Raw genomic sequence first — 25,306 nt, forward strand, 5'->3', positions numbered from 1 at the left:
TGTTCCTGATGCTGAGTTAACTTAGAGTAACATCCAGAGTAACATTAGAGTAACAGAGAGAGGTCTTAGGACCTCTCTCTGCCAACATGGATCTGTGGATTGCAAACCAATAGAATTCATACCTGGCAACATGTGTTCCCCATGGACAGTTGAATGAAAGTCATGGTGAAATTGTGGTCAAGTGATAAAACTTTAATGTTCAGGTTCTAAAAAGAGGAAGCAGGAGCAAATTCTTTATCCCTGCATGGTGGTGGTAGCTCAAGTGGTTATGGCTCTGGGTTGTTGATTGGAAGATCACGGTTCAAGCCCCAGCACTGCCAACCATTTGGCCCCTTGCTACAACCAGGCATTTCTACAAAGAACTGTCATTCATGTCCCTCTGAAAGGTGGATCTTAGAGACACAAAATGATGAAAGAGAGCTTCATACATTTTTTAAGCAGAATATATTTCAATTGTATTTTTCTTTTATTTCCCATTTTCCCTATGGCTAATATGTAATGCAATATTAGTACTGAAATTTGAGAAAGAATTTGTCTATTTTTTTTCAATCCACATTTCTGCTCAATGTAATGTTTTTGGAATATTGATTAGCATCTTATTGGTTCAGTAACTTTTCAAGTGACATATTGTGCCTGGTGGAAAGCTGTGTTTGTGTAGGCAAAACAAGCAAAGGCTGTAAAATTCAGTCACTCTGATTCTCTTTCTATCTATGCACTGTTATGGATGGCTGATTTGCTCAAGGGAGTTGTAGATATAGGTGTGGGAAAGAATGTTTTGTGTGTCTGTGTGTGTTTGCTAAGCCGGCAGAGATACCCACAGATCATCCTTACTGTAGGCAGAATGTGTCCCGTTACACTGGCAGCCCTCCAGGGCCTTCACTCATCTCTCTCTCTCTTTCTTTCCCTCTCTCTTCCACATTCTCATTTATCTAACTTGTCAGGTCAGCTTCTGCCCTGCCTCTTTCACTCACTCACTGTATACATGTGATGTGATGCCACAGTGTGCTAGAAACCTATGGGTGCTTCCTTCCGTGTGAAGATACTACTGTTAAGTCCTGCTTTCTCTCAATATAGATTCTCCTACCCTTCAGTTCTTTTTTTTAACCTCTTCTAGCTACAGTACATTGTATCCTTACAATAGAACATAGCATGCAGTTTGTCTTGTCCTGTTTTTTGAATGTGTGGGCAGCAGCAGGCCTCTAGTAAGAAGAAACTGGCTTCCACTGTGAGATGGTTGAAAAGCAGAACAAACCTGTCTTCTAATTAGCTGTCGGTGTCAGATCAGAAGGCCATTTTTATGCACACAGGCCACTCAGGTGCTTGTTTAGTCTCTTGTCATTTCAAGACTAGACTACTACAGCTCAATCCTCAATGGCAGGTCTGCCTCCGAGCGCAATTCGTCCTCTACAAATGATCCAGCTTTGTGACTTGTTTTCTACCTTCCCATGTTCCCCTACACCACCCCATTGCTACACTCCCTCCACTGACTTCCTGTAGCTGCCACATTAGATTTAAAACACTGATGCTTGCCTACAAAGCCTGGACCAGTGTCCTCCTACCTCAAAGCTCTTATCACTCAATACTCTGCACCACTCTCCCTCAGATCGACTGCTCGACTGGTCCCACCATCACTCAGGGTACAAGGTCAGTATGCATGAAGGCTCTTCTATGTTCTGACACCTACATGGTGTATTGACCTTCCCCTAGATGTCAGAACAGCCGAGTCACTGGCTGTCTTTAAATGACAAGTAAAGAGCTACCTCTTTCTGAAAGACCAAAAAAATATTGTCTGAGTGCTCTTCATGCTGTAATACCTCCCGACAGAGTTTTTAGACTGATGGTATTCTTACTCTGCGACCTAGTGAACCAGTATCGATGTATTCATTGATAGTGACTTCAAAGCACTTTTGGACGTTGCTCTGGATAAGGGCGTCTGCCAAATGGTATAAATGTAAATGTAAATGTAAAAGCTGCAAGACCACAGAGACTTCATAAACTGAAGTACATCAAGGGGTAGTGTGTTTTGAAGAGCACTCAGTCCTTAAGGTATTATTTTTTCCTACGTATGTTTGTTTGAATTTTAAATGTTTTTTTTTTTTGTGGCAAATCTGCCACATTGAAGGATATTGGTTCTTTTTCTCAGACTGATTTTCAAGGGCGAAAAGTTTCTGATTAAATTCGGCAAACTGGTAAAGATGTAATCAGTGATGAGGAAAATCAAAGCATCGATGTACACATAAGCCTTCATGTACTGTATATATGTGAAGGCATGTGTTGTTGACCACAGCCCCTGTTATCACCTACATTTACTGGCTAGTTCTGTTTCCCTGTTAGAGCATTCATTAGGGAAACAGGGTAGTACTATCGATGCCATAACAAGCTTTTGCCAAGAGCATGCTTTCTGTCTTTATGGCAGTAATGGGCACTGTTAGAAGCTGGCTGGATTCTCAGCACTAACGGGATCATCGATGCTTATAATGACTACCCAGCCATAATCATCTTACACGCTCTGTCCACGAAGCTCCATTACTGTCTAGCACACTGTCATCAGCATTCATTAAGACACCCGTGTCACTCAGAACAGCCAATTAGAACACGTCCCGTGGACCCTGTCTGTCTCAGTGGGAGGCTTTTTACTCTCCTAAAGGATGCTTGAGAGACATTCTTAATGTGCAGTAGGAATTGATAATCAGGGAAAAGATGGAGATATACAAGAGTGGCATAAGAGAAAATGTAAGATGCAACACAACATACCCAACAGTAGGGTTTCTAAATAGCAGGGGAGAAAGTGAACGAGCCATTCTTTCCGTTCTCACTTTTTTATTTTTTTTCTGCTACACTAGCTAAAATATGTTTCCTCCTTGTCTACACATTGAAATGAGTGCAAGAAAAGACTGAGGTGTTGAGAAACAAAGTATACAAAAATGACACTTGCAATAAATTCACAGCTGCCCATCTTAACCAATATTCATCAAATGCTGAGTAAAATCGCAATGACCATGACACTTGTCATTTTATGCTAATTAGATGTGTCAAGACAGCTTGGTCATGTTCTGGCATGTAATAACATGCTTTTATTGGAATGTATATTCTGGCACTCTCTGTCCAGGCCATTTTTGACCTTATGAAAAAAAGAATGTATTTACTGGATGCATCTGTGCTGAATTGCCCTGAAGGCTCAATTTTCTGCAATATTCGCAAATGTCTGCACACAAACTGCGCCTGCTGCTCTTCCTGGAACAGAATCAAGCCTTAATCATTTTGTTGGCCAGAAAATGCCCCCACAAAGCTGCACAGTTGGAAGTCCATTATGTCACTACATCAGAGGGCACTGTCGATTAAAAAAAAAGCAGAGGAGGTGATAACAGCTATCGGCACTAATGACCGCTAGCGTTATATGTCCTGACCCCTTGCTGCTTATACTAATGCTGGTCACTGTCTTAGATTACGCCTGTTTACACATTTTAATTGAGTCATATTATGGAAAAGTCAATAATTTACCAGGAAGATATAAATAATTAAGAAAGAGATGAAAGCGTGCTTTTGGATATTCACTTTGTTAGGGATTACACCAAGGAAGTAATCAGATTGGTCATGCTTTATGAGCTGGAGAAGACATTAAGTGCTCATTAGACATACTGAGACATACAGTTAATGTATCAAATTGCGTATGATGAACGGTTTATTGATTACAGATACCAAGTGAATACTCAGACTCCGCTACTGTACTTAAGGAGCATCGTTTATAGATTTTTTTTTTATTCACTATAGCATCACGACGGGTAATTTAAACAAGATAAATGACGTCTTTCTAATTTTATTTACTGTTTTTATTTAAAAAAAATTTTATTGTTGTTTTAGACTCTCGTTCAGATTGTTGTTTTGGTCAGAATATCATAGTCCACTAAAGGGGGTAGAGCGTTTTCGTATTTAAACTGTATCCTAAACTTTAGAATAACTTTCCTGACAGTGTTCGGGGCCCGGACACACCAATTTAAATGTAGATTAAATACATATCTCTTTAGCCAGACATACACATAATACATCCAATAACCTTGTGCTCCAGTACATCTGATCAAATGCACATAATCATCTAGTGCTTGCTAATATTATGAACAGCAGCTACGCTAATTCCTCTCCACTTGCTTCTCTTTTTCTACCCATCCCGAGGCAGAGATTGTGCCAGCTTCAGTTGTGTTACACTTAATGAAGATTTCGGACCCTCATTGAAAAGAGGCCGACCCCATGTGGATTTTGAGGACAACAACCTCTAAATCAATGCACTAAATAACATTCTACATATGCTATAGCTCCGTCATTGAGCAATTGAAGGCTTTGGCATGGAGGTGTTGGTGTTGAATCTATAATCAGCTCAGATGTTAAGCTAATTTATGAGTTGCTCAGGAACTCCAACTGACTGTAGAAAGGACATTATTTATAATCACACTTTCCAGTGTTTATAATAATTTATAATCACACTATCCGGTGTAACCCAAATGAGAATGAGGTTCCCTTTTGAGCCTGGTTCCTCTCAGCGTTTCTTCCTCTTACCATCTCAGGGAGTTTTTCCTTGCCACAGTCACCTCAGGCTTGCTCATTAGGGATAAATGCATATAAATTTAAATATAAGTCTAATATTAATCTAGAACTTTTTGTCTAATATTAATTTAAGGGTAAAAGTTACGTTATATTAGTTTAGACACAATATGGTGGAAAGCAGCTGTCTTTTATGGTTTTGTGTTTGCACAACAGATGTTGCCTTCCTACAGTGAGATTACTAAGCTATAATTAACCGCACACAGTATTATTGTTCACATGCAGGCTTTATACTGAGTTGTAGGTGGTAGTGGAGTCGAAACACAACTGCCTGCCAGCTCAGGGTCTACCAGTGTATTAGCTGAAACATATTGGCTTGATTAAAAAAACAAAACAAAATAAAACAAAGCAAAAACAACTATATTTTCAGGATTTTTTTCTCTCCATACTGAAATAATAAAGACACTGTTTACCATGTATGCATTAATTATTATTATTATTATTATTATTATTATTATTATTATACACAAGAAGAGCAAAAACATTTAATTTAATAACAAATTATAATTTCACCTTACTATTAAGTAACTTTGAACCCTACTGAATTTTTTTTTTTTTTAAGATTTCTAGATTTCTCTCAGCTATTGAATTTTTCTAGATTTTTTTTTCTATATTTCAATTGTTTCTAAAAAAAGGATTATATTTTAGACTTTAGTATTTATCTATAATGAGAAAATTTTTTTTAAAACTCCTTTTCGTGAGTTTTAAATGCATTTCATGTTTGTGTGATTAACATTAATTTCAATCCATCCATTAATCAAGAATCGAACCAAAATTAGTATTGATGATTATTATGATGTTGAAACAGTGACACTAATTTAAAACGTGGTCTGTTTTTATATATAACTGTATTGAAATTGTATGAAAATACACGGCTCACTCTCATTTAACTGCAACATTTTTTCTAAACGTTTGTTGCAAATGAATGAATATTTTTATCGATGTTATATGGTGTTTTGTATGGTGTTCAGCTCTAAACCATCATAACTTAAACCCCTCTGTTTATGCACAGTGTAAATTGTGTTTATTCAACATACAGGTGGATTTACACACTTTCAGAATGTTAACTTTCTGATACAACAGTTTTCATCCCTTACCCACTTTTTGCCCATGCGCACATACGATTATAAATTACTATTAGCTATATAGTTTAAAAACCTGAATATGATCTAATTGGTTCAGTGTACAGTGCATTTCACTGGCCTCATACATGTACAATGCACAATGACAAGTTAAATCTAATCTAGTCTAATCTAATCTAATCTAATTTTATTTGTTTGCTTAAGCAACCGATAATAACAAGCAACAGAAACAAAGCTATAAAGTTTAGTCTGCTAGTTTGAACATCAATGCTGTCCATGTCATCGTGTGCTAATTATCAGAATCTTCAGATTAAGACACAGCAGATATTGTGGTCTGATACACCGATCAGCCATAACACTGTGAGCAGTGACAGGTGAAGTGAATAACACTGATGATCTCCTCATCATGGCACCTGTTAGTAGGTGGGATATATTAGGCAGCAAGTGAACATTTTGTCCTCAAAGTTGATGTGTTAGAAGCAGGAAAAATGGGCAAGCTAGATTAGAGCATCTCCAAAACTGCAGCTCTTGTGGGGTGTTCCCGGTCTGCAGTGGTCAGTATCTACCAAAAGTGGTCCAAGGAAGGAACGGTGGTGAACAGTTGGCAGAGTCACAGGCAGCCAAAGCTCATGGATGCACATGGGGAGCGAAGGCTGACCCGTGTGATCCGATCCAACGGACGAGCTACTGTTGCTCAAATTGCTAAAAAAGTTAATGTTGGTTTTGATAGAATTGTGTCAAAATACACAGTGCATTGCAGCTTGTTGCATATAGAGCTGCTTAGCCACAGACCAGTCAGAGTGCCCATGCTGACCCCTGTGCACCCCTGTGGGATGTGCTGGACAAACGAGTCCGATCCATGGAGGCCCCAACTCACAACTTACAGGACTTAAAGGCTCGGCTGCTAACATCTTGGTGCCAGATACCACACCACACCTTCAGGGATCTAGTGGAGTCCATGCCTCGTCGAGTCATGGATGTTTTGGCAGCAAAAGGGGACCAACACAATATTAGGCAGATGGTCATAATGTTATGGCTGGTACATCCGAAGTTGGATGCTGTTTCTTTCTGGGGTAAACTTCTCACACAGTATGATATCCAATAGTCCATTCAAAAAAATGAACTACACAAAAAATGATATTACCATTGATAGAAATATGACTACAACATCTTAAGGTTTGAAATTTTTTCAATTACATAAGCCTGACCATCACTCTTTGCTTTGCAATGTGGACATAAAGTATTGCCAAATGATGCCACAAGGTGACATTTTCTTATGGTGTAAAGAAATGATTATCATGCTTCATACTCTAGTTAATGAGTGAAGTAACACACATGCTTTGCTCCAACGTTTTATTTTATCAAATAAAATGATCAAATACCATGTACAAATCCCTACGCAATTGCGTTTTTTGCTCTTTTAGCTAAACTGGCTATCCTGAAGCTACTACGGATCACCAGCTCCCGACTCTCTTTCATCCCCTACACTGCGATACGTTACAAGTGAAACTTGGGATTAGTCCAAACATGACCCAGTGAGCTCTATAAAGACATGGTTTGCTAAAGGAATGGAGGAAATCGCAAGTCCTGACCTCAACTCCACTCAACACCTTTGGGATGAACTGGAACGCCGACTGCACCCCAGACCTCTTCAGTTGTACAACATCAGTGACTGATCTCACTAATGCTCTTGTAGCTGAATAAACTCTAATCCACAAAGCTACGCGCCAACATCTAGTGAACATTCCTTCCTTCACAGAAGAGTGGGGACTGTTTAGATAGTTTTGGCTGTTATCAGAATAGTCAGGTTCTAGTTTTGTAGATGGTAACTTTTAGAATAAGTCATCATCCTGCAAACTCCGAGTAACTATTACTCTCAGGATGAAGGCCATTAGAAATGCTTCACCAGCTACTTGATAATGAGCTGTGTGAAAACTGTGTGAAATTTGCATTGTAAATGTAATTCTCTAGTCCGCTTCTAGCTATTCTTTAAATATTGTGTCCAAATGTGTCTTATAAGAGTAGAAAAAACCTATTTTACCCTTTCATACTCAACTGATTATTACTCTTCTACACTGGACAGCATGTCACATTACATTAACAAATTAGAATCCAGAACTATCTGGCCTAAATAAAGGACAAATCAAGTATTCCTTATGTAATCGCCTAATTAATTAGCAATGCTATTTGAATAAAAGCCGATTGCATGTTAAAATGTCCTCGAAGCTCTCCCTTATTTAACTCATTCAGCAACTATTAAGGATAATACAGAGTGAAAACAGAGACAGAGCTATGCATAACAATTCATAATCTGAGGGTTGAGTGCAAAAACGTGTCCTCATTTAGCAAGCTTTTTAGTAAAGCTGAGTGTAAAGGTTTGCATAAACTGAAGCACATTAAACATTTCACTTACAATAGTTTTCGAGTTTTTCTTTCTCTTTTCATGCATGTGTATGTTGATGAATGCAAAATCACTAGCATAGTTTCCTGATGCATCTCGTTTGCATTTAGTGACACCCAAAAAGCTGGTTAAGAGAGCTGTGAAAACACAGCATGCTGATTAAACAGCGAAGGAAAAGAAAGAAGTTATGATAGGGGAAAAAAAACATATGAAAAGGTTTTTACCTGGAAATGGAAAGGGGGAAATGATCTACACTGTACCCAGGGGATAACAGATACCATGCAGAAGATGGCATAGTGCCACTTCCCCTCCTGGCCTCCAGGGGAAACCCTTGCCGGAGTACTGACCACTTCCAGGGTAAAAGTGATTCCCGGGCCAAGTGTTCCTGGCTTTTAGACTTTTTAAGTCACGCTTTAGGATTACACATTTTAGGATTTTTCTTCGTATAGTGGACTTTAGTTGTGCCTGCGAGTTTGAACTAATAAAATGTAGTTTAAATGCAGCTTCAAAGGGCTCTAAACCATCCAGCTGAGGAAGAAGGGACTTATCTAGCGAAAAGATCGGTCATATTCTTAGAAAAATAAAAAATTGTATTGTACTTTTTAACCACAAAAGCTCATCTAGCTCTAGCGATGGGATGCACATCCGTGATGCTACGTACTACGTTATTACATCGGAAGGTCACCCAGTGTTTACTAGCGTGAAGAAGGAGGACTGCTCCGAAGTTGTGTGTGGAATGACACAAAGTTATATGGACCTTTTTGTTAGTAAAGAGGCGTTTGACTTATTTGCATTTCCTTGGTCTTTGCATGTCCACTTTGTAAACACTGGGTCTGTAGTTCCATCTATGTCACACGTGACCTTTCGACTTGATTATGTAGTACGTAGCGTCGCGGCGAAAGGTGATTCCGGAAGTGAACTTCTCCTTTCTGTTACTTACAAAGTTGTTGTTCTGTCTCAGTTGACACTGATTCCACTGTGCTTGCTTTTCTGGTTTTCTTGCTGTTTGTTTTATGTTTTTGTGCCTTTGCTATTGCTGACTTCCATTTCTGTTTTTTCACATAGCATACACAACTGATGTTTTTTTTGTTTTGTTTTTTTTTAAAGAAATTATTTCTGGCTCTAAATTTCCACACCTTCCTAATTAGCTTGCAACTATACATACTCAGACTGGAGCATTCTTCTTTGATACATTAATGTTTCTTTTGTCTTAACTGAATTACTAGTTACCTTCAACTAGTAATTGCATTTATGCATTAGGGTTGGCTTGCCATTAATATGAAATGCCTCTAATCTAGAAAATTCATCTGTATTCAATTTGGGTGTGTAAATACTAAATACATGTCTTTTATATATTGTTCATCTTAATCTTTATATGTTTTTAGCTCAATGGTATTCTTACCTAGCACTGACCTAGTAAACTAGCAAGACAATATATATAGAATATAGGCATCTGGTAAATGCTAAATCTAAATGTAAATAAAGTAAAATCTTACTGTATAATTCATATCTAAATGTGCTGTAATATATTATAGAAATTATAGAACTGAAGACTAATAATTTCCTTGTCTTCTTTTGTCTTAATTTACACACACAAGCAATCACAGACTGAGTTTTCCTCGAGTTACATGATTTTCATGAACACCAAATTTCATAATGAAATGCTCATAAAGATTTATGAATAAAGCCATTTGTGTCCAGCTTGATAAACGAGGCCCATTGTGAAACAATGCAGCAAAAGTACAAGAAGCGTATTCAATAGCTATATCTCTTATTCTGTGGTTAAATCAAATTATTCTTGGGAGCTGAAAACATAATGCAACAAAATTTGGGAGATGGAGGCAATGCTGATAAACAGAAGCAGATCAGAAGGTCAGAACATAGAAAACAAACAACAATGAGAACAACAACAGCAAAAAAAAAAACAAAGCCAGGGAGAATCCAATCAGAGTTTAGTCAAAGAATCAAAGTAAAGATAAAACACATGAATATCAGTCAAGAACTCAAGGCTTTCACTGACAGAAGTTAACTCAAGTTATACAACTGAATAAGTGAGTAAGACATACCTGTTGATTTTATTTTAGTTCTATGGTTCATAAAAAGAAAGTGATACAGTGGAACCTCAGCATATGAATTCAATTCGTTCTGGAGGCGAGTTCTTAAGGCCGGAAATTTGTATTCGAAACAAATTTTGCCATAAGAAATAATGTAAATGCAGATAGTCCTCAATTTTTCAATATCTGTAATATTACCAGTATGAAGTGTATGTAAAGTGTATGGCTGCTTACAAAGACCTGACCTAAGCTAAGCATTCCATGTCAAGGGTCCTCACAGGAAGTTGTGCCACCAAGCTTGGACTAAAAGTAGAACAGACCACCCACGCCACCAATGTGTCTACAAAAAACGCGCAACAAATCACAAAGCTTTTGAACACATACCAAAGGCAACATTGGTATCGTGGGTTGACTTTTGCTTTTGCTGACTGAAAAAAAGGATTGACACAAACATGTTTTGAACAGTTCCCGTACGAACGTGCAACTTAGCCGGCGTTCAGTTTGGTTAGTTTGTATGCCGAAAATGCTTCATATTCTGATGCAAACTTTTAATGCGAAATTTCGCAAGAGTGCATTGTTCTTACATTTATGGCATTTGGCAGACATCCTTAGCCAGACTAACTTGCATTTTTACTTAACTGAGGGTTAAGGGCCTTGCTCAGTGGCCCAGGAGTAGCAGGTTGGTGGATCTGAGATTTAAACTCACAACCTTCTGATCAGTAGCCCAACACCATAACCACTGAGCTACTACATTAACCGGAAGCTGTAGTTTGTACTGTTCTGTTGTGGAGACCCATGATTTTGTGTATGTAGCCCTGGTTGGAAGGTCTGTGCTATTTTAAATTGCAACAATATGTTCTTCGAGGTCAGTGTGCTAGATTTTTTAAATACGAAACACAATCAGAGGGATTACTTATTGAACTAATTAGTATTGGTCTTATATTTACAAATTAAATGAACACCACATTTGTTGAATGTGAATACTTTAGAAGAAGAAACATTTTTTATTGTGACTGCACAGATAAATTCTTACTTAACATATCCCAGCTTTAGAGGTTGGAGTCAGAGCACAGGGTCAGCCATGACACAGCATCACTGGAGCAGAGAAGTTAAAGGGCCATGGTCAGGGGCCCAACAGTGGCAGCTTAGCAGTGCCAGAGCTTGAACCCTGATCCTCTAATCAACAACCCAGAGCCACCACTTGAGTTCACCACCTGAGAGCATGCAGCATTATAGCCGAGCTGATGCAGGTGATAAAAGTATGGCTGTTAATAAAATATGAACTTTTTTTTTAGCACTCACTACAGCAGTGCTTAAATATTAGTCTTTGTTCACAATATTCATAATATCTATCATATCTCTTAATCATATCCATCTTGCCTGGTTTTATCTATGCTCTGTGTCAGCTATTATTTCTAGGTGTATACAATATTTGTGCTAGAGCAGATTAAATGCATCAACAAGCCTCAGGAAAACACACTTATCTTATAATCAACAAGAAAGTAATTTCTGCAAAAGAAAAGACAGGAAAAGAATCTGGGTTGATATTCAGATTTCGATATAAAACCCAAAATTCCAGCTGGACACACAATATACACAACAACACAATCAAAAGGACTCGGTTGCAATTGGTCAATCCTGTTTAGACGGTTTTTAAACTTGAGCTTGGTTAACTGTCTCTGAAAAGTTAACCACGTTTCTCCATGACTAGGTGTTTTTCTTCCAATGTCACAAAGAATGGCAGTATCTGGATTCACTATGCTGAATTTCACAGGCATGAACATATGTGTATGTGTGTGTGTGTGTGTGTGTGTGTGCATGATGCACTGCAATAGACTGGGGTCTCATCCAGTATTCTCGCCTTGTGCTCAGTATTTCCAGGAAGCAGAAAAAAACTGGTACTAAAGAATAAATTAATCAAAAAAAGAGAGATTAAAAAAAAAAAAAATCAGATAAGATGGCATCAGCAGGTTTTACCAGGGCTGCCAATTCAGTGAAGATTCAAAGGAGTCAAGAAGAATTGAAGTTAAGCATCAAGAATCAAGTACACTTTGTTGGCATAAAATAAAGTTTCATTACAGCGAATGATAAAGTTAAAAGATATCATCAGCATATCAAACAAAAAGCAGCAAGCAGCACAGTCGATTCAGCCATATTTAACTTGTCAAGAGACAGTCAAGGTTACATTAATAACCTTTTTCTGCCAAGTAACTTAGTTGCATTAACACCAATATATTTACTAGCATGAATAATGAATATTTGGATACCTTGAATGTAAGAAATCTATAAAATAGATTTTATATAAAATAGATTTTAAATAGATCCACCATACCAAATTGATTTTTTTAAATAAGCGCAAACAGAGTAGCATGGTAGCAAATGAAAGATTTGATGGAACAAATCTTGTCTTTATGTAGTTTTTATTCAAAGAGTCTTTAATTTCAGCTGAAACGACGAAGCTCATGCACCAAATTATGGTTCAGAGGTCTGATAAAAAGAGAAGCTCTAACTGTTGTATTTACACTAAAGATCTCTGGCTGCCATTGTGATGTTTGAGCGGCTCGTGGCTATCACCTCGGACAGAAGACGGGTTCCAAAATCAACAGACACAGCAGAAAAATAAGTTTTCAGAGCTCATCTGGTTATATTCAGGTCACATATCGAATCATCTGTACTAAAGTCCATGGATGTGTGAGTTGAAAATGAAATAAGGATACATTTACACAAGTGACGAAATTCTACGTTTTCCTTTAGCCTTTTTAGAAAAAAAAAAAAAAACTTAACCTAGCAACTTACGATAGGAAGAGATGTAATTAGGGACAAATAATGGACTCACTCATCACAAGCACAAGTGAAATATAAAATAGAGTTTAAGTCAACCATGAAAGGCATACAAACTATGAGCTCCAGCTGAGTCAGTGCTGCTGTGAGTGTGTAATTGCAACTTTGCATGACAGAGTAAATGAATCCTCCATTTTTACCTGCATGAGCACTAATTACTCCATAAATCCATAGTGTGTTATATATTACATTAAGCGATTTCTACGTTCTGGGCACGTTCGTTGAGACGTGGATCATTGAGTTCATTGAGACAATGACTAAATCACTGCTGAGCATTCCTCAGTTCCCACTTAGCTATGCCAGCTTGAGGAAATGATCACTCCATTGGTTTAACTCTGTTTGTCTGCTCCGTTAGCTCAGCTGAAAAGCTTAGGCAACCTTGCCAAAAAGGGAGGAATTACAAATACCAAGGAAAACTGCCCTCATTATTTCTACTCCCAGCTCTCCACCCTTACAGAAGGAGGGAGACGGCAGATGTAATGTAATCAGAGCCTGAACAAAATTGAATTCCTCTGACCGTATAATTCATGAACCGCATTTGGACGCGTGAACTATGAAAAGCAATTCCGGTTATTTATGGCAGGTTTTATGCAGCAGTTTACACTGAATCAGGCTGCACTTTATAAGCAAGCAAGTACGGAAGGAAGTGTGACATCACATTAAAAAAAAAAACGGTGGAGGTAAAATCCATTGTCTTTAAACCGATACTCATATCTATGTCGAACTTTAAAATATACAGACTGGTGGAAATTAACCTCTTAATCAAGAAAGAAACATTGGATAATAACCTTTATCCTTTTTTTCACAAAACAGTTACACATTGTTGTAAAATATGTGTGTAACATCCTTAGAAATTTTACTTTAATTATCTGATCCATAACTAAAATTAATGTAAGTAAAATCCCTAAAGTTGATCCCTATGAAATGCAGCCTAGAAGTCTAAAGCCCTTGTATGGTGTTCAGGTCAAATTGAGCCGCTTTTTTTTTTTTTTTTAATTTTTGTAAGCATTTAAAAAAAAATGTTTTCTTTCTTGTGCTTTTATTGTTTACTAGCATTTGATAAATCAATTCAAAATAATAAACGTTAATTGAAACCTTGTTCCATTTCAATTTTCTTTCTAGATTTTAACCACCAAGGTCTTTATTCTAGTCTATATTGCTACACAAATTATAACTTTATCACATAAAACAAATAATATTTTCACTGTTGAATGTCGTCCAGTAATTGCAAACATTAAACAGAAATGTTATCTATATTGTATTGACTGAGATAAAAATAATATGTCTAAAGGATGTATATTTTTTTATTATTATTTCTGTAGTGCTTTTAAAATATCAATAAATAAAATCCTGGGTCAATTAGACTCAAACAGCACCAAAGGGCCCAAAGACAAAACGTAACACAAGGGACTTATAGCATATACATGAGAACGATTATAAGATATGTGCATTATTTGGAATCTTTATGATATCAGAAATTGGAGTTGCTAGTGCAGACATTTCCATTTTAAAGGAGAACTGTATTCATATTTCACAGGAGCACTAATCAGCTGACTGACAAGATTTACAGGAAATGAAGAATTTCTCTTTATATCATTACTGTAGATATCATGCCAATATTTCAGTAGGAGTTTAATAAATATAAATAAATATGGAGATTCAGAAAAAAAGATCCAAAACCATTCCAAAAAGCAAGGGTCCAACCTAAATAACAACATGCCAGTATTAACAAAGTAATTATGTTTGTGTCAGCATGAGAATAATTATCTAGGTGTTTTATTGCATCTAGATGCATGGACTGTGCACACACCATGCTGTGAGCTATAGGTTTTTCAGCAAAATGAAACAAATTTGGGCAGAAATGCAAGATAATTTGTATCAAGGTGACTTTGCTGAATCCTGAGTTCTCAAACACCCACAAGAAAAAAAAAATGTGTATCACCTTATGACACGTGTGCCTGGGGTCTTGAGATCTGGTTTAAATACAACTATATCACCATAGGTTGAAGTTGAAATGATTGTTTATTGCATGCATGGATCATTTTATATATCTATTTTTGCTTATTTTCATGAAAGGTGCAAATAATTCTGAAGTTAACTGTATAACAAATACACCAACTTATATATAATAACAACAATAAAAGTTCATATCTACCATTATAATGTCAGTTTCTGTTTTTTTCCCCCTTAATACAGTTGCCTAAAATGTTGGTTGTGGTTTAGAGGGTTTAAAATATCAAATATCAAATAATACAGTTAAGCACAACATAGGACCAATATTAACTATGATTCATATGACTCCTACTACACATGCTAGACGCGCAAACCGCATTAGGATTTGAGATAACTGGTGCTGATTTAGTTTTACTCAGATGATTACTTGACATGACTCCAAGAAAGTGAATCCTAAAAGCTGTCCATTCACCCAGAGTCATTTGCATGACCTGTCTCAGATCAGCGGGGTCACTGAGCAGCAGCGTCTGTCCGTTTATATCATTTTGCTTCACAGTCTCAGCATAGGTTTCAGGGAGCTTCAGTCTGGATAGCTGGAGAAGTAAGAAAATAAATAAATAAACTCTCTGTATTGATCAACGTAAATTTAAGATTACATGGAATTTTACTGACCTCATTGCAAACATCTTCCACAGACATGTTGAAGACAGTGTTTGGAGGCAAACTGTTGAATTTGTGTTTTCCTATTGCTTTCAAAGTGCTGATTTGTCTGATCCTTGCCAACTCGTTCTTGATAGAATAATCCAGGTTAACTGTATATTCTTTAAGTTTATTTGCCTCTGGAACTGTGAATATGTAGTCCCTTTTGAGAAACATTTCAAACAGCTCAGGATCATCATCTCTTTCCAAAAATTTCCCCACCTCCTCCCTAATAACATGGAGCTCTATCCTATGCTCACTGAACACAGCCCATAGAGTTCTGTAGTCTCTTTTAACTGTGGTTTGATTAGTCTGCTGAGTCTGATGTTCATCTTCCATACATTGAAGTATCCAACTTAGTCTACAAGGCCAGCGGTCTACCAGCACGACCCAAGCAGCGACTCTTTCAGGTGAGGGAATCTCAACAACCTCATCATTAAGAGTGTTAAGGACCATCATACACACTCTGATGGAATTGGTAACCCTTCTCATAGACACAGTATTTTCTGAGATATAAAGGTGAAGCTTACTTTGGTCATATAAATATATGCTTTGAAATGCATCCTGGATCAATCTTTCTACTTTATTCTCAATAAATTTATTGGATGTGGTCTTGCTTGATCTTAGGGTTGTGGCTTGGTCCTCACCAATCAGACTGCTCTCTATCAAAGAAACATCTTCTAAAGAAACTGAAGTCTTTATGCTACGTAAATTCTGAACCTCATCTCTTTGGGGCCTTTCAGATTGATCCGATAAAGTTTTTTTGAAGACCTTGCACTTTGATACCATACATAAAGGCGGCACTGTGAAAGGCAGTGTGATTATGCGATCCAGGAAGCCATAAGCTGTGTCTTTTTTGCTAAAGCAATCCTTTGCCTGATCTATTTTTTGGGTAAGAACCTCTGGGTCAATTGCAACTAGAGAAATGAACGGACTTTCCTCATCTGAAAGAAGGATGTTGATGGCATCCAAGACACCTACAATTTTTGCTGGTGTACAGCGGTCCAAATTGGTGATTTCCAGCACCACTTTTATCTTTTGTCTCTCAAAAACCTCCATGAAATGAACAAAACAGGATAGTAGCCTCATCTCCTTCCGAACTTCATGCATTAAGCCTAACTGCTCACTGATCTTCTTGTTGTCCAGTGCATTTCTGACATTAACATCTTGGCTAAAGATAAGGTGCTTCATCAGCAGGAAAACAAATCTCATAGCTCCAATTGCAGGAACTCCTAATGCTGCGATGGTAAACCCCCCAATGACGTAATGTTCTGTGTCGTTCTTGTCATTTCCTGGAGGCTTTATTTCAGGAAGTGAAAAAATAATGACTGGTACCAAAATAAAGAGGCAAACCATCAGTGTTATCAGGAAAATGGCCCACAGTGGACAGCAGCAGAACTTCTTTGACCTCCAGACTTCGAGGCTGTCTTCAATCTTCTTTTTCCTACTGTCTTTTTCTTCATCATACTGAGCTACTCGGAAAAGGCTGAGCTGAAGTTTCCCAAAACTTTCCTGAAGAGTTTGGCACAACTGCATCACCAGTCCAGCCCAGAGCATATCACTTCCTGCAAAATGCCAGGCACTAAACCTCACAAACACATAGCGGTTGCATTCGTCTCTGTCTTTTTTTTTCATAGTCCACACGGGTCGATAGAAAAGGAGACGAAAGATTAGTGAAATCAGGTTCCCAATAGAGGATCCGCATCTGTTACTCTTCTGCTCTTTTATCTTCACCTCATCGTTCATGTGACCTGGGAAATAACAAACAAGGTGACAGGAGAGTAAAATCCCTTTTATACTCTTTGTAACTACTATGATTAATGATTTTGAGTATTTCTTGAAAAAAGCTATACTGGCAACCAAACAAGAACAAATCTGAACAGTTTATAACTTAGATTTTATTTAAAGAGGCCGAACATACTTGTTAAAAGCCCTGTTGTTATGTTATGTGAGTATACAAACCTTCGATGCTTCTGAGAATCATTTTAATCCTGCTGTGACATGATGAGTACAAGCCTACAGTCAATGGGGAATTGACGTTTGCAAGGGTTTTGTATAATGCATGTGCATATATGTTATCTCTGTTTAGCTCTGCTAAAACAAACAAAAAGAGAAAGATAGAATTAACACTTATTTGCCAGTGACAGTGTACATATTCTGTTTAGCACTTTTCTCTACTTTAGTTCAATAATCAGTGGTGGGCTGTCAAGGCCAGCAAGGCCTTCTCTCCTGGCCTAAACAGCAGTGATCTGAATCACTGACTTGCATTTTAATATATTTAATATATTTTTCCATGAATGTGTATTAAATTATTCCCAGTAGTCTATTCTTTACATTTCATCGCTTGTATCTTGGTTGCGCTGCTTTCAGTAGTGTATATTTATGATAAGAGTATTTATCCAATCATATTTCAGCTAGTGGCTGACATCATGTGTTGCCAGGGTGAAAGAAATCTCCTTAAGGCCTTCAGAATCAATAGTGCAGGCGCCCATATCTTAAAATAAGTGGCAGTGAAACTGTTCCATTAACCAATCAGATTTCGAGTTGGTGTCACTGGGGCCATCTAGCAGGCATATGATTACATCAGCAATTTCCCGTCTTTTGATTGGATAATTGGAGTAGTCAGAGACAGGGAACCGCACAAACTAAATAAAATATACATATTTTAACTCACGATGGATGACAGAGGAGAAGAAATCGATTTGGTCGCAGACGTCCTTACAAATGAAATACTGTGTGAAATACTGTAGCCTAATTTCTTTTTTACTTTGTTATTTAACAGTTGCTGAGGTATCTATTGCCGTGGTGTCATAATGATGGTATAGAGGTGGATTCATTCAGGAAGGACACCAGTGAAGGCCTAGGTGTGAAATGCACTGCCCGCCACTGTCAATATATATATATATACTATGAAGCTTGCAAAAATATGCAACCCGCTGGAAATGATTGAAACGATTTTTCCTAAATGACAAATAATAAAAATTACATGGTCAGTAAGTAAATGTTGCTTGCATAAGTATTCACCCCCTCCCCCCTTACAGTTTCCTGAAGATTCACATGAAATTCTTTATTAGCATTTCCCAACTTTGAATGATGGAGTCAGAGTGCAGGGTCAGCCTGGGACAGAGGAAGTTAAGGGCCCTGCTCAAGTGCCAAACAGTGGTGGTGCTGAGGGCTTGAACCCCTTTCTTCCAAACAACAACCCAGAGCCTTAACCACAGCCCAAAAAGAAAGAAAGAAGAATGTGAAAGCAGTCCTCCACTATCGGAAATTATGCAGTCGACATTCACGCATTTGTGGAATTCGCAAAGGTCAGCACAGCCTGAGTGCAAGTGCTGAGCCTTGCTTTGGGCAAACCACCTCCTTGATCAGGGAAAGTATCTTGAAGATACTTTTGTCTATGGTCTTAAAGAGGACAGCATTGACATAATTGGTCTTGTGAAATCTGTGAGGTCTCATAACTTCAGAATAGGATTAAATTGCCATTGTTGGATCAATCGTGAAGACAGATACTGATAATCCAGGACTATTGTTTAAGACCGAGCCAAACAGCAAACCAGAGCTGTTTTGATGTCATGAGACCAAAATTGCGATGTGTGATGGAAACCTACCACATGCTAAACATCAGTTAACACCATCCAGTGTACAGTGAAATATTTACGTGGCATATTTTCATGCCCAGGGAACACCTGTTGTTTGTCAAAATTGAAGGAAAAAAATACAGGGCATATTATGAAAGAACCTGCTTCAGTCAGCTACAAAAGTAACTAAAGCTAGGGGGAAACTTCAGCAACACAAAAAGCTGAATGTTGTAAAGTCTGGATCTGAATCCTATTGTGAATGTGTGAGAACTGCAGATAACAAAACAGCATTCAACCAGCCAGAAGAATATAACACAAATCTGCCAGGAAGAATTGGTGAAAATCTCTAGGAATTTACCCTAACACACTTAAAGCTGTTGCAGGAAAAGGTGCTTCTACCAAGTTCAAGTCTAAACGGGTGGCATATTTCTTCTTTTTAGGATCTGCTGACAAATAGTAAATTTTCTTTACAAGCATATTCATTTGAAATAAAAAAAATACTGTCACTGTATATATCGACTGACTTGGAAGCACTAAACTCCCAAACAAACCTACAAAAGGGTGCGATACACTTTCCAAAAACCCAGCACTCCCTTCTGCAGAACAAAGTCCTTGTACAAAGTAAACACAATAAAGATATACAGTGATTATAATGTCCATTATTATTGCCTAGGTCAGTCCAAGGGTGCTATTGGGCAAATACAGAGAGGCAAAACAAAGAGCCAAAGCATTCAGATGTTATTTTCATGCTGTGAAAGCTTAACAATGATAAATAGACAGATTTTTTTTTTTTCGGACTGGTTTTGGGGTATGTTCATTTCCATCATGTTCACTGCATTTTTTTTTTTCTTTTACATTTAAAGCATACGTGCTGTACCTTTTGCCATTACTCTCGTCTGCTTCTCTGTGTAAATCAACACAAACTCTCCTCCAGCTTTCCTGAAAAAAAGAAAGAAAAAATGTAATGGTAAATTTCGTTTATTTTTCTCTGCTCGTGTTTTGATCTCTACGGATATATATATTTTTTTTAATAAATGGGGTTATGCATGGATGCCCCAATTCACTTTTCTACCATTAGCTAGAAATAAGTGTGTTATTATGAAGCAGGGCATTTATTTCAGCCAATTCAGACTGAGCTGTTTAATCAATTTTGTGTGAGATTGCCAAGAATGAAAAGTACGAAAAGATAAATAAGGCAGAGATTAGATAAAATGCATACAAATCATACCATGTTAACGCTGAGTATTATGTTTTTTTGTGTGGGTGTGGGTCGGTGCACAAATCTGTTTTTAAAAATCCCTTTTAATGAAAAATATGATAATGAAGAATAAAAGTCTCACCTGCTACAAGCAGAGTTAATAAAGTCATGGAGCTTACCACATAGCTCATAATGCTGTCTCCATTCCTATAAACAGCAGGACAGAAGAGGGTGTGTGCTGTCATGAGAAACCTGCGCTGATTGGCAAGTTCTGTAGATAACAAATAGCCTGTGCTCTTCTTTTGCTTTATTAAAAAGTATAATGTAATAAGAAAGAAAGAAAGAAAGAAAGAAAGAAAGAAAGAAAGAAAGAAAGAAAGAAAGAAAGAAAGAAAAAGCATGTTTATTCTGCAATGCTGCTGTTCTAATAATTTGTCCTAATCCACTAACGTTTCCAGGAAGTAAGGACGTATCCTTTCTTTCAAATTCTAAATGAATTAAATGAACAGTTAAACGAATAGGGTGTATGTTTTTGTCTTTTAACAAATATAAAAACTTTTATAAAAAGTCACCTTTCCTTCTACATCTGCTACAATGATCTATATTTATCATCTCAAATCGTACACACATGCGATATTCCAGTGGATTATTGAGTACTAACCCTGTTTTTTTTCCCTGTTACGGTTACTGTTTACTTTTTTAAACAAACCTCTCATGCTGCATTCAGCCTAATACTTCTGAATGTAAGGCCAGAGTTTTCAGTTTGAGATGCAACTCAATGAAGCAATTATATCAACAGCAGATAGTTTAATGAGAGACAGAGCGCGTGAATTTAATGTTGCTGTGTATAAAATCAGATTTGGAAACCTGTGCACATTAGATATGGAAGTATAAACAAGTCTCACATTACCTCCTCAACATGGATTATTTTCCTATATCAAGACAGCGTAAAGAATATCTTTGTTTTTTGTTCACTTATATTATATACTGTTATAGTATGTTTACTACCCCAGCCGCTGAAGAGTTGACTCTCAGTGCCAGTCCCAAAAAATGGGAGGGTTGTGTCAGGAAGGGTATCCGGCGTAAAACCTGTGCCAAATCACACAGGTCGATTGATCCACTACAAACGCTAAGGAAAAAAAAAATAGTATGTTTACTACATAATAATGAAATGTTCAAATGTTACAATAGACCTCTATTAAAAATCTGGATTAAAAAAAAATATATAATGTGCATTTTTCCCTCAAACAGTAAGAGTTATGTGATTTCATAGGTAATGAAACTTATGTGAAAAGTTGCTTCTACTGTTGAATCCTCACTTCAGAAATATTTTGTTTCTAATAGATCATTCAAGTTCTGCCCATGTTGCCTTCTGTTTTGTATTTTCTCTAACGTTCAAGTCTGAAGACTTCACCCTGTGAGATCATCCATGCACAACATCCTGACATGCTCGCAGAAACATAAGTACCAAAACATCCCCATGTATCAGTGTGAAGGCTAAAAACACTTGTCTAAAACTTTCCTCTTGCGCATACTCAGCATGCCTTCTTGAGTGATTAGAAAGCTGAGTATGAAGTATGAAGTATGAGGGCAATAAAGAGTCATTAAAACTTTTATTGTTGGTTTTATTGCTTATGGCTACTGTGTTATGAAATGCTTTACGATATCAAGTGTTTTCTACATATGTCGGTTTCTGTTCATTTTGTCATTCTTCAAGACACACAAGTGTAGCGTCCTCGGCATACGAATGCCCTCCCATACAAATTTTTGCCTTAGGAATTGAAATTTTTACAAGAAATTCACATTAACTTACAAAGCATTTTTGGCATACGAACAAACCGAACTAGACCGAACGTTGGCTAAGTTGTGTGTACATCTGGGAGACGTTCAGAACCTGTTTGTTTGGATCAGTGGAAAGCCAACCGAAGCAAGTTTATGAATTTTGCAAAAAAAATTTTTAGTCAGCGAAAGTTCTTTTAAAAGACCCACGATACTAACGTTGCCTTTGGCATGCATTCAGAAGCATGGCACGACTTTCTGTGGGGACACCTGATGCTTGGAAATTGGTAATATTGGTAATATTTTTAGGTGGCTGGAACGGATTATCTGCATTTACATTATTTTTTTTATGGGAAAATTCGTACCGCAATGCAAATTTTCACCTTAAGAACTCACCTCCAGAATGAATTCATTTCGTATGCCGAGGTTCCACTGTAGAATATTATCTTATTTTAGATATTTTAGAAATATTTTAAAATACTAAAAAGTCATGTGCTTCTGGAGACATATTATACACCTATCCACCAATCCAAAGCCAATCCCTGAATATCAGGCTGGATTTAAACTAGAGCCAGAAAGAAATAGCCTTTGGGATTATTATGGCATGCTTGAGTAGTTTAAGACTGGCAACCAGACGAGTTATTTGACATAACAGTGCTGTAAAGAATAGTTGTGGTTAGAAAGGAGAAATCAGCGAGGCAGAGACTATAGAACTGATGGTGTGTTAGTGATGTGTTGTAATCCTTGTCCTTTCTTTGAGTCCACCAAAGCCAGTGTTATTGTGGGGTTGTTTGTGGCGTGAGACATTGCTCCGTGTTTGTTCCTGTGGGGGGGCGCCACCCTGCTTCCTGGTTCCTGTGGAGGATGCTGCCTCACTTCTGTGTCCATGGAGGATGTTAGTTTAGTTAGTTTAGTTACTTTATTAATAAAACTCCTGTCTGCCTTTGACTAATACACATGGGTCTGCATTCTGTTTCCACAGCTGCACCTGCATCTGATACCCTCATGTGGAGGTCCTAGGTTGGGAGGAACTGTGGAATAAAAACATTTCTAGTCGGTACATTTCCACACATATGACTTTGTGTAGACTGCTAAGGCAATTTAATATCAGCAGCAGCTACATGTACAACCCACAGGCCTCTCAGATCAGTAGCTACGATGAATAATCAATGAATAATGGAAATCTTAATGAGCAAAGATAATTAAAAACACAACATATTGATGCTACTGTTTATCTATTTAAATACAATTTTATTTTAGTCCACTTGTAATCAATTTCTAATTAAGATTGATATCCTGTCTGAACTAATTCAGAGGTACAGGTACAGACAGAAATCCTGGCAAGAGTCAAAATACACAAGTTTGCATTATAAAAATGAAAGACCTTTACTGAAAATCATTTTTTGAAATAGCTGGGTTGTGCCACCATCCCCCACACAAATTAATTATGAATAGCAAGTCAATACACATTTAGAGGATTGGAACACAGCCCAGGTATTCATGACTGGAGGACAGAATTGTCTGCCGTCCTAAATCTTCATCTCTTCAGCGTTACAAAAATAAAATATTTGTTTTACAGATCAACAGTTAATCGAAGCTCTGGCACCAGCTTCCTAATAAGTTGGGCTATGCAAGGCAACAGATTTCACTATGCTGTGATATACAGGTGAGAAATAATGTCTTCTTCTTCTTCAACACCAGACTCGGTGCATGTTTGTGTCTCTAAGCACTCTGCTGTTGAGTCGTATGAACCTACACCAGTCGAGTGAGCAAACTTGTATCACAGCATTAGAAATCAGCAAATACCCCAGGGCCATAGCAGCTATTTTAAAACTGAAGAGGACACAGCTGTCAGCGAGCAATTTGCATCCCCTACATCCTCAAACCCTCCACCCTGAGGAGAGACACCCTCACACCATCATCCTCAAAATCTCAAATCATCCAGAACCACTCAATTGTTTAGATGTGAGGATAATAAATAATTCATTAACTGAACCTAAGTTTGCATGTTTGGACAACTGTACTAGCAGAAATGCAGGTCCAATTGAATCTGTTCTGAAACACCATCACCACCACACATATCACCCAAATAATTCAAATCAATATACAAATTGACATCTACTTACTTTGCTTTCTTGCACAGAGAGGTCTTTTTTTCTTACTGAGATGCATAGCTAGCAAAATAACGATGAAGAAGATTGTTTTTATTAGACTAACTTCCAAGGCATCTAAATTATTAGCAGTAGTAATAATCATTTGTATAACAGAGCAAAATGGAATTTTGCAGGTTCATATCTTCTTGTTAAGTACAGTCTGCTTTCTAATTAAGCAAATTCACACACACACACACACACACAGAAAGAAAGTTCATGTGAAAGTCGCCATCTTTTTATAACACTGCTGCTGTCTTGGTGTAACACATTTGTTTTAGGTTTGATTGGGTCACATGCACTGGTCCCACTTATTCGAAAATAACCGAATGCCTTCAAAAATGGTGTTCACCTTCATTCTATAAAAAAAGAAAAAAACGAAATGGAAAAAAGAGAAAGTGCTTTTTTTCACCCTTAGAGATTTGTGATTGTCAGTCACAGACTCCATTCTGGGTATGCTTAAGGTCCAAAAACATGCAAGGAACAAAATCACTTATCCACAAAAAATGATCCCCTGTGGATGCTTTGCTCCTGGCGTATCCTCTCGCCTTCGACAAAAGTCATAATAGAAATAAAAGTTTGATTTCGTACGGTTGCAGTTTTTTTCCAAGAGAACATTTGTGACAGATTTTGTGGCTATTTGTGAAGGTATTTATATCAGACCTGTGGAATTTTCAGTGTAAAACATGTTGAAGGAATCGGTTGTCCTGGATTTCATCGTTTTCATTAGGAACTGGGTTTCAGTGGATATTTTCTCAATTAAATTACGCTAAAATTAAGTTTCATATGTGCATGTATCAGACATGTATCAGACAGATCATTTCTATTCTTAACATTGATTTGCATTCAAATAATATGAATTCATTTTAGTGATAAACATTACACATTACAAGGCTTGTATATGTACACACACATACTTACCCAAACACGCACTCAATGCACACACATACACAAACACACACACATATTATC

At 37.4% G+C, this 25,306-nt stretch overlaps 1 protein-coding gene across 1 annotated transcript in view; it reads right to left on the bottom strand.

Moving 5' to 3' along the window:
* Positions 1–15,044: 15,044 nt before the first annotated feature.
* The window catches only part of nkpd1 (NTPase, KAP family P-loop domain containing 1), a 191,939-nt gene continuing 181,677 nt past the window's right edge, over positions 15,045–25,306 (bottom strand). Inside the window, exons 3-5 of the mRNA XM_058401356.1 lie at positions 17,589–17,755; positions 15,600–17,377; positions 15,045–15,520 (exon numbers count right to left, since the gene is read on the bottom strand). Coding sequence (XP_058257339.1) covers positions 15,254–15,520; positions 15,600–17,377; positions 17,589–17,755 — 2,212 coding nt within the window. The 3' untranslated portion in view covers positions 15,045–15,253. The remainder of the gene's footprint in view (positions 15,521–15,599; positions 17,378–17,588; positions 17,756–25,306) is intronic.

Source organism: Hemibagrus wyckioides, linkage group LG10, assembly GCF_019097595.1.
Source record: "Hemibagrus wyckioides isolate EC202008001 linkage group LG10, SWU_Hwy_1.0, whole genome shotgun sequence".
NCBI lineage: Eukaryota > Metazoa > Chordata > Actinopteri > Siluriformes > Bagridae > Hemibagrus > Hemibagrus wyckioides.